The sequence below is a fragment of the Oncorhynchus masou genome, chromosome 9 (assembly GCF_036934945.1).
Source record: "Oncorhynchus masou masou isolate Uvic2021 chromosome 9, UVic_Omas_1.1, whole genome shotgun sequence".
Classification (NCBI taxonomy): Eukaryota; Metazoa; Chordata; class Actinopteri; order Salmoniformes; family Salmonidae; genus Oncorhynchus; species Oncorhynchus masou.
Genome location: NC_088220.1, coordinates 677,802 through 694,675, shown reverse-complemented (window position 1 = coordinate 694,675; position 16,874 = coordinate 677,802). Strand labels below are relative to the sequence as shown.

The following is a 16,874-nucleotide window of genomic DNA, read 5'->3' as shown; positions in this document are numbered from 1 at the left end:
TTATCCATCTCGTCGTAACACAAGATATTACAGTTTTTGAATGTCCCGTTGGTAGGATGGTCTTGAACGGAGCTCATCCAGTTTATTCTCCAGTGATCACACGTTGGCCAATTTGAAGGATGGTAGAGGTGGATTACCCACTCGCAGACGAATTCTCACAAGGCACCCAGATCTCCACCCCCTGTACCTCCATCTTTTCTTAACACGAGTTACGAGGATTTGGACCTGTTCTCGGAGAAGCAGTACATCCTTTGCGTCGGACTCATTAAAAAGTCTTTGTCCAGTCGAGGAATGTAATCGCTGTTCTGATATCCAGAAGCTCTTTTCGATCATAAGAGAAACAAGTTACAATGTGAAAAAAAACAAAATAACACAACTGGTTAGGAGCCCGTAAAACAGCAGCCATCCCGTAATAAAGGAAATAAGAAAAAGGATTGAAGGACGTTCGTCAGCTGGTTGAGAAGCATGCAGTTCAGGACATATTTGGTTTGTCTTGAATGAAAATACTTTTAAATACCTGTTCTCAGGATCATCATCGTCCTCCTCATCGGCCATCTGAGAAGCGTCATGGTTACCTTCATCTCCTTCAGACACACAGAGAAGGGTCAGGGGTTAGAGACCGTGTTTTCCCATAAGAGACGGATGTCAGTAAATTAGCTACATTTTCCACTTCAAATAAACTAGGACACTTTTCATTTAAAAGTCTTAGTTTGCCAGTCTGTCGGACCGTCTCCTGCTATATAGAATAATATGCATCTGCTAGCCATCTATTGATAGGATAGTCCTGTCCGTCACAAAGCGAGAGATGACACGTCCCGCCCCCCCGGTAACGGTCACACGTCCCGCCCCCCCGGTAACGGTAACACGTCCCGCCCCCCCGGTAACGGTAACACGTCCCCCCCGGTAAAACATCCCGCCCCCCGGAACCACATCCCCCCCCCGGGACAATTTCTGCACACTGTGGTTGCAGTTTAATTTCCTAACAGAGCATGCTGGTGAATTAGAATGTAACATAAATGGTAATGACGAATGAAAATCCACTTATTTTCTGGCACATTTATTTTTCTTTGTCCTGTTTCACATTGCCGTTTATAAATCATGCAAGGTGGTTATATGTCCATGGTATTGCTAGGCTCGCCGCTAAACAGCTCTCGCTCGCTCGCCGCCAAACAGCCTCTCGCTAGGCTCGCCGCCAAACAGCTCGCTAGGCTCGCTGCCAAACAGCCTCTCGCCGCCAAACAGCCTCTCGCTCGGCTCGCCGCAAACAACAGCCTCTCGCTCGGCTCGCCGCCAAACAGCCTCGCTCGGCTCGCCGTTTCCCTAAACAGCTGGGCTCGCCGCCAAACAGCCTCTCGCTGGGCTCGCCGCCAAACAGCCTCTCGCTGGGCTCGCCGCCAAACAGCTCTCGCGCTCGCTGGCCAAACAGCCTCTCGCTCGCTCGCCCAAACAGCCTCTCGCTCGGCTCGCCGCCAAACAGCCTCTCGCTCGGCTCGCCGCAAACAAACAGCCTCTCGCTCGGCAAACGCCGCCAAACAGCCTCTCGCTGGGCTCGCCGCCAAACAGCCTCTCGCTGGGCTCGCCGCCAAACAGCCTCTCGCTGGGCTCGCCGCCCAAACAGCCTCTCGCTGCCGCCAAACTCGCTGGGCTCGCCGCCAAACAGCCTCTCGCTGGGCTCGCCGCCAAACAGCCTCTCGCTGGGCTCGCCGCCAAACAGCTCTCGCTCGGCTCGCCGCCAAACAGCCTCTCGCTCGGCTCGCCGCCAAACAGCCTCTCGCTAGGCTCGCCGCCAAACAGCCTCTCGCTAGGCTCGCCGCCAAACAGCCTCTCGCTAGGCTCGCCGCCAAACTCTCGCTAGGCTCGCCGCCAAACAGCCTCTCGCTGGGCTCGCCGCCAAACAGCCTCTCGCTAGGCTCGCCGCTAAACAGCCTCTCGCTAGGCTCGCCGCCAAACAGCCTCTCGCTAGGCTCGCCGCCAAACAGCCTCTCGCTAGGCTCGCCGCCAAACAGCCTCTCGCTAGGCTCGCCGCCAAACAGCCTCTCGCTAGGCTCGCCGCCAAACAGCCTCTCGCTGGGCTCGCCGCCAAACAGCCTCTCGCTGGGCTCGCCGCTAAACAGCCTCTCGCTGGGCTCGCCGCTAAACAGCCTCTCGCTCGGCTCGCCGCTAAACAGCCTCTCGCTGGGCTCGCCGCTAAACAGCCTCTCGCTGGGCTCGCCGCTAAACAGCCTCTCGCTAGGCTCGCTGCTAAACAGCCTCTCGCTCAGCTCGCAGCTAAACAGCCTCTCGCTGGGCTCGCAGCTAAACAGCCTCTCGCTAGGCTCGCAGCTAAACAGCCTCTCGCTGGGCTCGCAGCTAAACAGCCTCTCGCTAGGCTCGCAGCTAAACAGCCTCTCGCAAGATTCACCATAAACAGCCTCTTGCCAGATTCACCATAAACAGCCTCTTGCTAGGCGCGCCATTGAATTTGAGGCCAAACATTTTAATGGATCAGGTTTTCCCCAGATATTAAAGCGGTCTCCTGATGAGGTTTAAGCATTGTTGTGGACTTAAAACTTCCATTTAATTGTTTTTCTATTTTTAAAAGCGTGATTTCGATAAAAAAAAAAACATAAACCTGTAGGTTTTCACTCAAATCCTAATCGAGCACAACTGACTAATAATGAACTGGTTGATAAACTGAATCCTGTTAGGTTACAACTGAGGTTCGAGTTATACCCTCCTGTAGGTTGTCTCTCCACAAATCAAGGTTGGAGAGCCCTGTTCTACACAAAACCACAACTAATGTTTCCAATCTGGGAGGTAAACTCGATAAGGTATAAAATAATTTCACTGTCTATTTCGGACGGAATCTTCAGAAATAAACTTGTTGGCCAAAAAAATGTCAAACCCTGGGGATCAAGCCTCACACCCCGGGGGCGCCTGGCTGGCTACTTTTTCCATTTGGATGGCTACTCTATGTACTTGTGGAAAACACTGCAGAGGCCAGGTGTTAAATCAGTGGAGTTTAGGTCGAGTTGTATTGACAACACAGTGTACCGTCTGCCTTGTAGAAACAGAGAGCTCAATAATACCGCTTTCAGAAGCAACAGCTCTACTCACCTGAGGACTGGTGGAAGGTTCCCCTCCCTGCTACCAACGTCTCCTCCACGATGGGTTTAATCTTCTGCTGGTCTCCACTCTCCTCTCCAGACCCTCCTCCCTCCTCCTCGTCATCATCAGACGATGAATCTTGCTGCTTGGCTCCTCTACTTCTGGCTTTGCGTTTCAGTTCGTACGACCGCCTCCGATCTCCGCCCTTGTTCTCCTTCTCCTCTCTTTCCTTCTTCACACGGCTGCTCCTCCGTTTCCCCGTCGCCAGTTTGCTGAGTCCCTTCATCTCCTTCTCCAGGTCCGAGTCGGAGGAGCCGTCCGAGCCCTTCTTCTTGGATGTCTTTTTGGCAGAAGCTGAGGAGGACTTCTTTTTCTTCTTCTTCTTCGCGTCTTCGTCTGAGTCGGACTCTGAGTTGTCTGAATCGTCGGCTTTCAGTTTGCGTTTGGCCGCCAGCTTCTTGTCAGTCTTCACCTTGTCATTCTCCTCCTCCTCTCCATCTTTCTTGCTGAGTTTGAACAGGCACCTTTTGAAGCTCCTGTTGCCCTGGTTACCATCGGCGCCCTGCTGCGCATCCTCGTCCGAGCTGTGTTCTGCCGCTGCAGTCTGGAGCAGGATGTCCAGAACCTCGTCAGAGTCCACTTCTTGTTTAGAAGGGTCAGCGGTCACCTTGGAGGAGGCATTTCTCTGCTGCTCCTCCTCCTCACGTTCCTTCTCCGAGCTGCCTTTGGTTCTACTCTTCAGCCTGCTGGGACTCTTGCCCTCTGAGTCACTGTTCTCCGGAGAGGATTCGGGCATCTTGTTCTTCCCGTCCGGTGACTTCCTGAGGGGTGTGGTCTTTGTGCGGCTGGAGTGGTGGCTGTCCTCCTCAGAGCCCCCACCTTCCCCCACCTCCTCCTTACTCTTTTCCCTCCCTCCATCCTTACCCTTCTGCTTCCCTCCATCCTTACTCCTCTCCTTCCCCTTGCCTCCATCCTTACTCCTCTCCTTGCCTCCATCCTTACTCCTCTCCTTCTCCTTGCCTCCATCCTTACTCCTCTCCTTCTCCTTGCCTCCATCCTTACTCCTCTCCTTCTCCTTGCCTCCATCCTTACTCCTCTCCTTCTCCTTGCCTCCATCCTTACTCCTCTCCTTCTCCTTGCCTCCATCCTTACTCCTCTCCTTCTCCTTCCCTCCATCCTTGCTCATAGACCTGGAGGTGCGTGTGGTAACCACTGGAACGGGCGTCAGCTTCACAATCAGGTTCTTCACCTTGGGCATGGCCTTCTCCTTATGGGTTTCAAGTGACTTCCTGTTTGAGCCGGCGGCGGGGCTCTCGGATTGGCTAGCAGCGGTGGTTTCCATGGCGTTGTTGCCGGGCGTTAACCCTGTGGAGTCCGCCAGACTCTCTACCATTTGGAAGAGCTCGTCAGGGACGGCCGGCCCGATGGACACAATGTCTTTATCCCGGTCACCCTCCTCCTCCTCCTCCTCTTCTTCTTCTTCTTCATCCTCCTCCTCCTCCTCCTCCACTGCTGTCTGACCTTTGGCCTGGCTGTCTGTACTTGTGTCCGAGTGGTCCTGAGGTGCGGGGGCGGGGCTCCCCTCCATCTCTGCGTCCTCTGACAAGCCCCCATCCTCCTCTAGCTCCTCCCCATCTTCAGTGTCGGCCATTTTATCCTCTTCTGCCTCCTGTCCATCCTCAACCATGCTGTCAATCTGATCATGGCCGTCGGTCTTGGAAACAGCATCCCCGTTCTGCATCCCCTGGTCCTGGGAAGTGAACTGTGACTCCAAGTCCTCCTCTAGGGCAGCATGGGCCTTCTTCAGATCAGCCAGAACAGACCTAGAGAGAGAGAGAGATGGACGAATGGATAGATTAGGCAAAAGGACAGAATTGGGTTGCCTCACTTACTTTGTAGCAGTCATAATATTAACATGTGTTAGGATACCTGAAGGCCTTGAGGTGTCTGGTCCCGCTGCCACCTCCTCCTGCTGCTCCCTGCTCCTCCTCAGCCTGCTGGATGAAATGGATGAAGGTGTTGTTGAGCCCCGTGGTCGTCTCAATCAGCTTCTTGGTCCTCTTCAACAGCTCCTTGGGGACCTTCAGGGTCTTATAGGAGAAGGTGAGGGTCCCTGACCCGTCTGAATGTTCCTTACCGTTCACCACAGCTTTACCATGGTGGTGGTGACCTTTACCCTTACTGTGCCCTTTCACCTCCTTCCTCTCTTTCTTGCGTCCCGTGCGCCAGAAGCTCTCCAACTTGGTCAAGATGTTGGAGCAGTTGGAGGCAATGTCTGAGAGAGGCTGAGGGCTGCAGATATAGCAGGACCATTTACTGTCCTCGTCGGTGATCATGGACAGCTCCTTGCGGCCCAGGTTACGCAGGATGCACTTCTTACAGAAGGCGTTGTGGCAGAAGTCACAGCAGATCAGGTTGCCACCTTCAGCACACCACCTTGGGGCGTAGTTAAGATAGCGAGGAAAGTCAACTTTAAAAACATGACGTATCTTAATTGGGATTTGCAGCTGTTGTTGGGAAGCAATGAATCATTCTAAAAAAAGACAAAAATAGTGCACTATATAGGGAATAGGGTGGCGGTTGGGACGTAGCCCTTGGCGTGGACTAAAATAGGTGCCGGGACTCTTAGAAAGTAGGTACTCATAATCGAGAGCCAATATTGTACAAGAGGTGGCGACACTCAAGCAGTAGAACAGGGACCTTACGGGACCTACCTGCACTGTTTGTCCATGTTTCTGTGTTCTGTGAGGGGACCTACCTGCACTGTTCGTCCATGCCGTCCTCGTCTTTATTGATGTCATCGCTGGTGTAATACTTGTAACACGACTAGAGGAAGAGGAAACAACAGTGATGCACAGATATTATGTTTTTGGCTGATACTGATATTGTCCTTGCCAAAATAAAACAATACCGATAACCGATATTTAAAATTTTAGCAGCCTTTGAAGCATTTTAGTACAGTTAAATAGTTTGGATGCAGCGGTCTAAGGCACTGCATCTCAGTGCAAGAGGCGTCACTACAGTCCCTGGTTTGAATCCAGGCTGTATCATATCCGGCTGTGATTGGGAGTCCCATAGGGCGGCGCACAATTGGCCCAGTGTCATCCAGGGTTGGCCGGTGTAGGTCGTCTTTGTAAATAATCATTTGTTCTTAACTGACTTGCCTAGTTAAATAAAGGTTACACACACACACACAAACAATATATATACACTATTTGACGTGTTAAATAAGCTTGTTGACCAATCAGGACCTGAATATGAATCTAGGCGTTATCTAATAATTTAACACGTTCATAAAAAAATATATGTGGTTATTGATTATCACAGTGTCACAACGATTAATCGATACGTACTGTATGCTACGATGCTGGTAAAGTTGTCTCGCGCACCTACAGTGCTGTTCATAAAGAAAGCTCAAATAACCCAAATGTATTTAGATTAATGGTGGTCTGACTATATAGCTAGGTGACTGTCATCATCTAAAATTTATGAGACAGTTCTTATTTGATTAATGGTGGTTTGGACCCATCTATGTGAAGCTAGCCACAATAAAGATTAGCCACAAGTGGAATTTGCGGTTAGCCTTCAAAATAAGAGTATGGCATAATTCTACTATTTGTATTCATTTGCATCACTGTCAATTACATACTTTTATTTTGAAGTCAAAACACAAATCCCACTATTTTGCATAATCCTTATTGGGTCTAGCTTCACAGCACATAACCCAGACTAGTCGAGCCTCGCAAGCTGGCTGCTTATAACGTTATATCTTTCCACGAACTGAAGTTCAATTTCAATAGGCGAACAACAATACAACAATACTTACTCACAAGGATTCCTAAATCATTGCTAAGAATAATGAAAATGACTACAATTTCGACTGGTCATTGTTATAAGTATTGGTGCTCGCTAGGTACCAAGCTAAAGCTTGCTACCCCAGAAGTTGCGGTCGAACAAGTTATGCTTTATTACCAATGCGGTATTGTAAACTCATCGTTCGTGGCCGGTATTTGCTTGTTTGCAGACTTTTTAGTACAGCTTTGACAGAGCTACTGGATCTCTTTTGACACGCAAAGACCCAAACAGCGTTCCATAGTATGTGACGCTATTAATGTGTAACTCCGGTAGAGCAACATCTGAAAAAAATAGCGCACTTGGTAGTGTGTACTGGTGATCGACCAGTCGGCGAAAGCCAACACCACCCACGACAGAGAACGGTTGATTGTCAAGGGCAATGAATTCCATTATCTTGGCTTTAATGGATTTCGCCTTTGAGTTGTTCTGTATGTGATTTCCTGCAAGACAGGAATGTCAGTGTCCTGCTATGGCCAGCGAAGAGCACGGATCCCAATCCCATTGAGCACGTCTGGGACCCGTTGGATCGGAGGGTAAGGGCTTGGGCCATTCCCTCCAGAAATGTCCGGGAACTTGCAGGTGCCTTGGTGGAAGAGTGGGGTAACATCTCACAGCAAGAACTGGCCAATCTGGTGCAGTCCATGAGGAGGAGATGCACAGCAGTACTTAATGCAGCTGGTGGCCACACCAGATACTGACTGTTACTTTTGATTTTGACCTCCCGCTTTGTTCAGGGACACATTATTCCATTTCTGTTAGTCACATGTCTGAGGAACTTGTTCAGTTTATGTCTCAGTTGTTGAATCTTGTTCTGTTCATACAAATATTTACACATGTTAAGTTTGCTGAAAATAAACACAGTTGAGAGTGAGGAAGTTTTTTTTTGTTTCTGAGATTATATACACACACATATATACAGAGTCTGGTCTGAAGTCTTAGATAAATGTGATATTTCTGTTATATATATATATATATATATAACAGAAATATCACATTTATCTAAGACTTCAGACCATCCTCTCTCTCTCTCTGTCTGTCTGTCTGTCTGTCTGTCTGTCTGTCTGTCTGTCTGTCTGTCTGTATGTCTGTATGTCTGTATGTCTGTATGTCTGTATGTATGTATGTGTATATATATATATATATATATATTTACTCAGTACATTGTTGAAGCACCTTCGGAAGCGATTGCAGCCTCAAGTCTTCTTGGGTATGATGCTACAAGCTTAGCAACCTGTATTTGGGGAGTTTCTCCCATTCTTCTCTGGAGATCCTCTCGCTCTGTCAGGTTGGATGGGGAGCATCGCTGCACAGCTATTTTCAGGCCAGAGATGTTCAATCGGGTTCAGGTCCGGGCTCTGGCTGGACAACTCAAGGACATACAGAGACTTGTTCCAAAGCCACTACTGCGGTGTCTTGGCTGTGTGCCCAGGGTCATTGTCCTGTTGGAAGGTGTACATTCGCCCCAGTCTGAGGTCCTGAGCGCTCTGGAGCAGGTTTTCATCAAGGATCTCTGTACTTTGCTCCGTTCATCTTTCCCTTGATCCTGACTAGTCTCCCAGTCCCTGCCACTGAAAAACATCTCCACAGCATGATGCTGCCACCACCATGCTTCACCATCGGGATGGTGCCAGGTTTCCTCCAGACGTGACGCTTGGCATTTAGGCCAAAGAGTTCAATCTTGTTTTCATCAGACCAGAGAACCTTGATTCTCATGATCAGAGTTCTTTAGGTGCTTTTTGGCAAACTCCAAGTGGGCTGTCATGTGCCTTTTACTGAGGAGTGGCTTCCATCTGGCCACTCTACCATAAAGGCCTGATTGGTGGAGTGCTGCAGAGATGGGAGAATCTTCTACAAGGACAACCATCTCCACAGAGGAACTCTGTAGCTCTGTCAGAGTGACCATCATGTTCTTGGTCGCCTCCCTGACCAAGGCCCTTGTCCCCTGGCCAAACTGAGTAATCGGGGGAGAAGCTCTAGGAAGAGTCTTGGTGGTTCCAAACGTCTTCCATTTAAGAATAATGGAGGCCTTGAGGACCTTCAATGCTGCAGACTATTTGTTTTAATTTGAAAAGACTTGCAAAAATTGTCAATATGGGGTATTGTGTGTAGATTGAATTTTAATCAATTTTCCTCAAATTTTAGAATAAGCTTGTACCGTAACAAAACGTGGAAAAAGCCAAGGTGTCTGAATATTTTATATAAGGCACTGTAGGCTAGCTGTATGTATATCAATTTTAATGTTATCACAAAATAAGCTTTGTTGTACAATTAAAGATCAAATACACTGCTTTTCAAACTACAATTTAATGAATGCAGGTCTTGGTAAATTATATCTTGGCAAAATATAAGACTTTTACAACCTTTGTGCTCCCTACCCTAGTGAGGTTATTTTCACCTCCGGATGAAAAGCGTGCCCAAAGTAAACTGCCTGTTACTGAAGCAAATGATGCTAGGATATGCATATAATTGTTAGATTTGAAAAATAGAAAACTCTAGTTTCCAAAACTGTTAAAATAATGTCTGTGAGTATAACAGAACTGATATGGCAGGCAAAAACCCGAGATATTTTTTTTTATGTTTATAGTTTTCTATTGAATACCATCACAGTATCCATTGACCTAGGACTCAAATTGTACTTCCTATAGCTTCCACTAGATGCCAACAGTTTATAGAAATTGTTTCAAGCTTGTATTCTGAAAACTGAGGGAGTAAGACCACTGAGTAAGTGGATAGTGGAAAGTCCCCAGACCTGTTTGCCCGACTGAGAGCCTTTATGGTTTTTCTTTTATATTGATGAAGCTTTTGTCCGGTTGAAATATTTTTGATTATTATGACTAAAAACAACCTGAGGATTGATTAAACATCGTTTGACATGTTTCTACGAACTTTACTGATACTTCTTGGATTTTTCGTCTGCCTGTTGAGACTGCCTTTGGGCCAGTGGATTACTGAACAAAACGTGCCAACAAAATTGAGGTTTTTGGATAGAAAAAGGGACTTTATCGAACAAAACAAACACTTATTGTGTAAGTGGGAGTCTTGTGAGTGCAACCATACGAAGATCAAAGGTAAGTGATTAATTTTATTGCTATTTCTGACTTTTGTGATTAGTCTACTTGGCTGGTAACTGTATGTAATGATTTGTCTGCTGGGTGCTGTCCTCAGATAATCGCTTTCGCCGTAAAGCCTTTTTGAAATCTGACATGGCGGCTGGATTAACAAGAAGTTACGCTTTATTTTGATGTAGAACACATATTTTCAAGAAAGTTAAATATTTGAATTTAATATTTTTTTAATTTTGCGCTCTGCAATATTTTGCGCTCTGCAATTTCACTGGATGGCCAGGTGGGGCGCTACCGTTTACCATAACAAGTTTTATGACCCACTAATTTCATTATTTTATCACAATAGTTGTACCTGCTTTTTTTTGCAATAATCACTGATCTGGCTTTCAGGTCTTCTTTAAAAATGAGATTTTGTTTAAATTTAACCAGAACCATGCATGATGCACATTTACTAATGTCGTAAATGAACACCGGTCTCATAAACAATCTCTCAAGGACAAGCCCACGTGTTAGTGAGTAGACAGCTAATATTTAGACTTCAAGTTCAGCCAACTTGGATCAAGGTATAATTTGATAAGCTCTTGAGAATACAGCTAAAAAGGCAAAACAGTTGAATTAGAAACACGACCTCCTGTCCGTCTCCAACTGTTGGAACAGCATGCTAGCCTGTCCACTTTAAATGTATTATATAATTGTGTTTTTTCTAAAACACAGACTAGACAGGTCGTATAAGCAGTCTTTGGCTAATATGCTGCTAGTGGTAGGTGGAACCCCAATGCTGCAGGCGACAAACTGACCATTTACAGAATCAATGTTGATTGATAATCTTCTTTTAGTAGAGAACTGCACACAATTTAAGGAGTTGAGAAATAAACAGGATTAGAAAGGTAGATTTCTCTATTAGAGTAAAATAATCTCTCAGTGTGTTTCGGTCTCCATATGACCCATTCTGTTCCAACAAACCTCAAATGCAAAATGCAAATACCGAGTTGAAACCGCTGGTCAGAGGAATAAGTGATCTCTCATATTTGTTTTTGTGAGGGGCGGGGGCTTGGTGCTAGGGGGAGGGGCTTGATGTGTGTCAGGGGGAGGGGCTTGGTGGGTGTGTCAGGGGGAGGGGCTTTGTGTGTGTGTGTGTAAACAGAGGAAGAAACGAAGTGAGAGGTGTCACTCGCCCAAATCTGTTCAAAATCATCCCAATGTGTTTCTATGGGCATATTTTGGTCCTAAGCTTGTCGCCTTTGGGACGACTCCCATTGTAAAGGGGACATTAGCATCTCATCATTATATTCAGATCTCTGGTGGAAACGGGAAGGAGACGAGAGCAAAAAGACATGAGAACATGCGGACACAAACACTCATAAAAATAAAAAAAATGGAAGAAAAATAAAAAGATTCTTGTGATATTGGCATTTGGAATATCTACTATCTAATATCACACACCATTTGGAATATCTCGCAAAAACATAAATTCAAATGAATCAAATATATATGGCCCAACCCTAAAGGAGCATGGTGGAGCTCAGGCAGACAGAGAGGGAGAGAGACGGGCAGACAGACAGAGACAATCATCCCACAATCACAGACTAGAGAGGAAAGGATATGTGATTAAGACAGACAGATGGAGAGACAGAATTTGATAGAGACAGACAGATAGATGGAAAGATGTAGAGCCCGATAGGAGACAAATAGACAGATGGAAGACAGACAGAGAGGGTGTTGCAGGTGTATCTACCTTGCAGAGGAGCACATGGAGCATCGGGTGCTCAAACACAGAGTGGCGCTGGAAGTGGTTGACCTGCTGTCCACAGGCGGTGCAGTCTATCCTCTCCTGCAAAGTGGTATCTGGATATAAACAGAGGAAGACCGAGAGACAAACATGTTTCGTTTACATCCAATATCAATCCCAAACTGAATGATTTCATTAAACTGGCAGCGGGTCTGGATATTAGGCTGTAGGAAGACACATTCCTGGTCAAAACCTTTTCTTTAACGATGGGAGGATTCAAACCGTTTATCTGACTATTCCCTATATAGTGCACTACTTTAGACCAGAGCCCTATTCCCTATATAGTGCACTACTTTAGACCAGAGCCCATCTCTCGATGTGCAAAACTGATAGAGACATACCCCAAGCGACTTACAGCTGTAATCGCAGCAAAAGGTGGCGCTACAAAGTATTAAGTTAAGGGGGCTGAATAATTTTGCACGCCCAATTTTTCAGTTTTTGATTTGTTAAAAAAGTTTGAAATATCCAATAAATGTCATTCCACTTCATGATTGTGTCCCACTTGTTGTTGATTCTATACAAAAAAATACAGTTTTATATCTTTATGTTTGAAGCCTGAAATGTGGCAAAAGGTCGCAAAGTTCAAGGGGGCCGAATACTTTCGCAAGGCACTGTATTTTGGGTATGCTAAACAAGTTTTATAGTATGTGAAATGTATAATTCCATTTAAGGACAAAGTAGGTCAGATTTTAGACATGGCCTTGTGTGAGAGACAAACCTGTCTTTTTCCTTGAGAGGTCCAGCTTCATGGCTCCTCTGCTCTCCTTGTTGTCAGTCCCAGGCCGTACCACCAACATGCCTGAAGTAGAGGACAAGCACTTAATGTGCGTCCCAAATGGCACCCTATTCCCTATATAGTGCACTACTTTAGACCAGAGCCCTATGGCACCCTATTCCCTATATAGTGCACTACTTTACAACAGTTTTATCCACCTTGAACATCAACTCAGAACAGACCAGCAGCAACAATATTATCCACAAAGTGTAGAAATGCACCTTCTGGCTCCACAATGATATGAAGAGGCATTAAAACACGTGCTGGCCCCAGGTCGTGGTAGACCTTACCATCTGAGGGGTTGTCAGAGGCGCCATCATCCTGTCCACTCTCGTCCGAGGTGTCAGACTCATTCCCTCCGGTGTGCTTGGCTGTAACAGCTGGCTTCCTCTTGGTGTGAGAAGAGGAGGGTCTCTCAGTCTCTGCTGAGCTCCCTGGCTGAGGAGTAAACAAGAGTCAACATGAGTCTAATGAAAAACCTCAGGATAGACCCTGAGTGATCGTCCTGTTATCTGCTACAGAAGCTACAGCCCAGCTGTGTACCAAATGGCAACCTATCTAGTGCACTACGTTAAACCAGCTCTGGTAAGACATTCATGAAGTTCACAGGTGGATACATTTGAAAAAGTAAGCAGGTAAATAGACAATCTGATGTTGACCTACCTCCTCCTCCTCCTCCATCTGGTCTGTAATCGAACGTTGACCTACTTCCTGCTCCATCATTTGGTCTGTAGATTCAGCTGCTGAGGTTCTACTCATTTAACCTGCCAACAACAAGAAATCCCACTATTAGGTCGGAAATTAGACAATTACAAAGGACGGGGGAGATGAAGAGCGGACTAAATTACCAGGTTAGAGGCTCTTTCCTTTCTGTAAGTAAAAGCAAAACAGCCTGATCTTAATCAAGATCTAGGGCTTTGTCCCAAATGACACCCTGTTCCCTGTAGGACCTGGTCAAATGTAGTGCACTATTTAGGGAATAGGGTGCGAATTCAGATATTTAACGGAGCAGCAGCCCAGCAGCACCAACGGAGCAGCCGCCCAGCAGCACCAACGGAGCAGCCCAGCAGCACCAACGGAGCAGCCCAGCAGCACCAACGGAGCAGCCCAGCAGCACCAACGGAGCAGCCCAGCAGCACCAACGGAGCAGCCCAGCAGCACTAACGGAGCAGCCCAGCAGCACTAACGGAGCAGCCCAGCAGCACTAATGGAGCAGCCCAGCAGCACCAACGGAGCAGCCCAGCAGCACCAACGGAGCAGCCCAGCAGCACCAACGGAGCAGCCCAGCAGCACTAATGGAGCAGCCCAGCAGCACCAACGGAGCAGCCCAGCAGCACTAATGGAGCAGCCCAGCAGCACCAACGGAGCAGCCCAGCAGCACTAATGGAGCAGCCCAGCAGCACTAACGGAGCAGCCCAGCAGCACTAATGGAGCAGCCCAGCAGCACCAACGGAGCAGCCCAGCAGCACTAATGGAGCAGCCCAGCAGCACCAACGGAGCAGCCCAGCAGCACCAATGGGAGTTTGAGTGGAACTTTGGCTCTATTAAAACTGGACACGGGACCTAAATAATACAGATTTGCTCGGCCTACTGTTTCAACAAAAATCAGGCTTCCGTCATTGTTTTTATAATGTGAACATGTGAAATTAGCAAAAATGTGAAATTAGCAACCATGGGCAGTAACTAGATAGTTCAAATCAAATGTTGTTTGTCACAGTGAAATGCTTCATAAACAACAGGTGTAGACTAACAGTGACATGCTTCATAAACAACAGGTGTAGACTAACAGTGACATGCTTCAACAACAGGTGTAGACTAACAGTGACATGCTTCATCAACAACAGGTGTAGACTAACAGTGACATGCTTCATCAACAACAGGTGTAGACTAACAGTGACATGCTTCATAAACAACAGGTGTAGACTAACAGTGACATGCTTCATCAACAACAGGTGTAGACTAACAGTGACATGCTTCATCAACAACAGGTGTAGAAGCATTTTGCTACACTCGCATTAACATCTCCTAACCATGTGTATGTGACAAATAACTTGGATTTGATTTAGACGAACAGTGAAATGCTGACTGACGGCCCTTCCCAACAATGAAGAGAAAGAAAATAGAGAAATAATAGAAAATGGGGAAAAACATAATAAAAGTAATAATAAATACACAATGAGTAACCTGACTATATACACAGAGTACCAGTACTGAGTCAATGACTAACCTGACTATATACACAGAGTACCAGTACTGAGTCAATGAGTAACCTGACTATATACACAGAGTACCAGTACTGAGTCAATGAGTAACCTGACTATATACACAGAGTACCAGTACTGAGTCAATGTGCAGGAGTATGAGGTAATAACATGGCTATATTCAAGGCGGCAGGTACCCTAGTGATCACAGCCGGTAGTGATACAGCCTGGGATCGAACATGGGTCTGTAGTGATGCCTCTAGCGCTGCGATGCAGTGCCTTATATGCTGACCATGCGACGCGAGTAGTGCAAAATATATTTACACATACATGTTATTCAATCACTGCACCCACACTACTCGTGCGCGCCATTTGAGGGGGGGGAGGGGGGGGGGTGTCTCCGGTGCACCACTCAGGATCCCAAAACATGAGAATAAAGTGACTGATGAACAGTAGCAGATCCCAATGTTTTGGATTTAAATTCCTCTCACCACAAATTGATGAACAGTAGCCAAAGTGATTTTTTTAAACTATTCGTATTATTACTAAAGCCATCTAATGTTAGGTAACAATTTGAACTAAAAATGCAGTTACATTTAAAGAAAAATGGCCCGTGTGTGAGCGACCTAAAAGGTTTAACTACAGCATTATTTATTGACGTTTTTCGTCAATTGTGCGAATAAACGAACTAACATGGACCTTGTCTGTTACAATTAATGCTGACATGGTCAGAGTAAAGAAATCAGGCGAGCCGGAAGATTCAAAAACCGGGCATCTTCCCATCAAAGGCGAACTAACTAACTAACCGGAGTGTCTGTGCACTAAGTCAACCTGACTCTTATCAAAACAGTTTAGACCCTTACCGAGAAATGCTGACTTACAAACCCTTAATTAACCAACAATAACGTTTTAAAATAAGAGTTAAGAAAATATCTACTAAATAAACCACCTAAAAAAAGTGAAACAACAAGAACCAGGCGATATAAAAAGGTGTACCAGTATCGAGGGGAGGGGGTGCAGGTTAGTCGAGGTAAACAAACATTTATTATCTTATTTCATCTTTATTTAATTAACCAGGTTGGCCAGTTGAGAACAAATTCTCATTTACAACTAGGACCTGGTCAAGATGAAGCAAAGCAGTGAGACACACATGATGGAATAAACAGTCAATAACACAATAGAAAAGTGTGATCAAACTGTATATATAAAAATCCAACATCTCTGCAGTATGTCCACATTTCAGACATCAGTTTCCCGGACAACCCTGCAGTACTGTTTCAATGGTCCAGAGCATTCAGAGACATGCAACGAAATGCATCAGTTTATCCCCCCTCGCCAGATATGTCAGATCCCACATTAGTTAGCATGCTAAGTAGCTAGCTTATACATTCAGAGCCAAAACACAGGTGGAAATCGACCAAAACCCGCTGACAGGTTTTACCTTTTCAACAAAAAAATACTAACTTAGTAATAGTGGTTGAGTTCGCTAGCTAGATTATAAATCCTCCGTTATAACAGCAGTAGCCGTTTTCGTAGTGTAGCTACGTTGGTACCGTGGGAAACCGAGCCGGTTCCGCTGCGTAACACCGGTACATCGCTAACGAGCCCAGAGCATCAATGCAAAGATGCTAACGTTCGGCACTGCTTTGAGGAAAAGATAATACCTACTGTACTCTTTTGTCATTTCTTGAATGACTGAGACACGTGTAGTTCTTGGCACGTCGTCCCGGAGATGTAAAACAGATAATTCTCAGTTATTTGTATTTTAGAAAAATGTTAAAATATTGAAGCAAACCTCCTTTTTTTCAGTGAAGACAAAGCAAAGGCGCCATTTTACCGGATGGTTTGAGACGCACTAAAATGGCGCATCCAGCCCAAATCATATCTGTTGTCCTATTGGATGTTGAGTCAGGAAATTATGGCTTTCTGATTGGCCAAATAAATGTGAGCGTTTCCATAGGCTTTGTGTGAATCGTATTCTCTAAATCTTCTGGCGATTTTTTTGTGTGTCCCACCTCTTTGCTCTGGTTTTTATTTTTGATTAATACACACCTTCAAACAATGGAAATGACACTGTTTTCTCTGATAATCTGAGCCTTAGG

At 46.1% G+C, this 16,874-nt stretch overlaps 1 protein-coding gene across 1 annotated transcript in view; it reads right to left on the bottom strand.

The window, feature by feature from the left end:
- Positions 1 to 16,614, bottom strand: part of LOC135545385 (transcriptional regulator ATRX-like) — a 101,905-nt gene extending 85,291 nt beyond the window's left edge. The window contains 9 exon segments of the mRNA XM_064972992.1: positions 518 to 584; positions 3,097 to 4,910; positions 5,017 to 5,523; positions 5,846 to 5,913; positions 11,743 to 11,852; positions 12,515 to 12,595; positions 12,862 to 13,009; positions 13,235 to 13,335; positions 16,441 to 16,614. Coding sequence (XP_064829064.1) covers positions 518 to 584; positions 3,097 to 4,910; positions 5,017 to 5,523; positions 5,846 to 5,913; positions 11,743 to 11,852; positions 12,515 to 12,595; positions 12,862 to 13,009; positions 13,235 to 13,330 — 2,891 coding nt within the window. The 5' untranslated portion in view covers positions 13,331 to 13,335; positions 16,441 to 16,614.
- Positions 16,615 to 16,874: the final 260 nt, after the last annotated feature.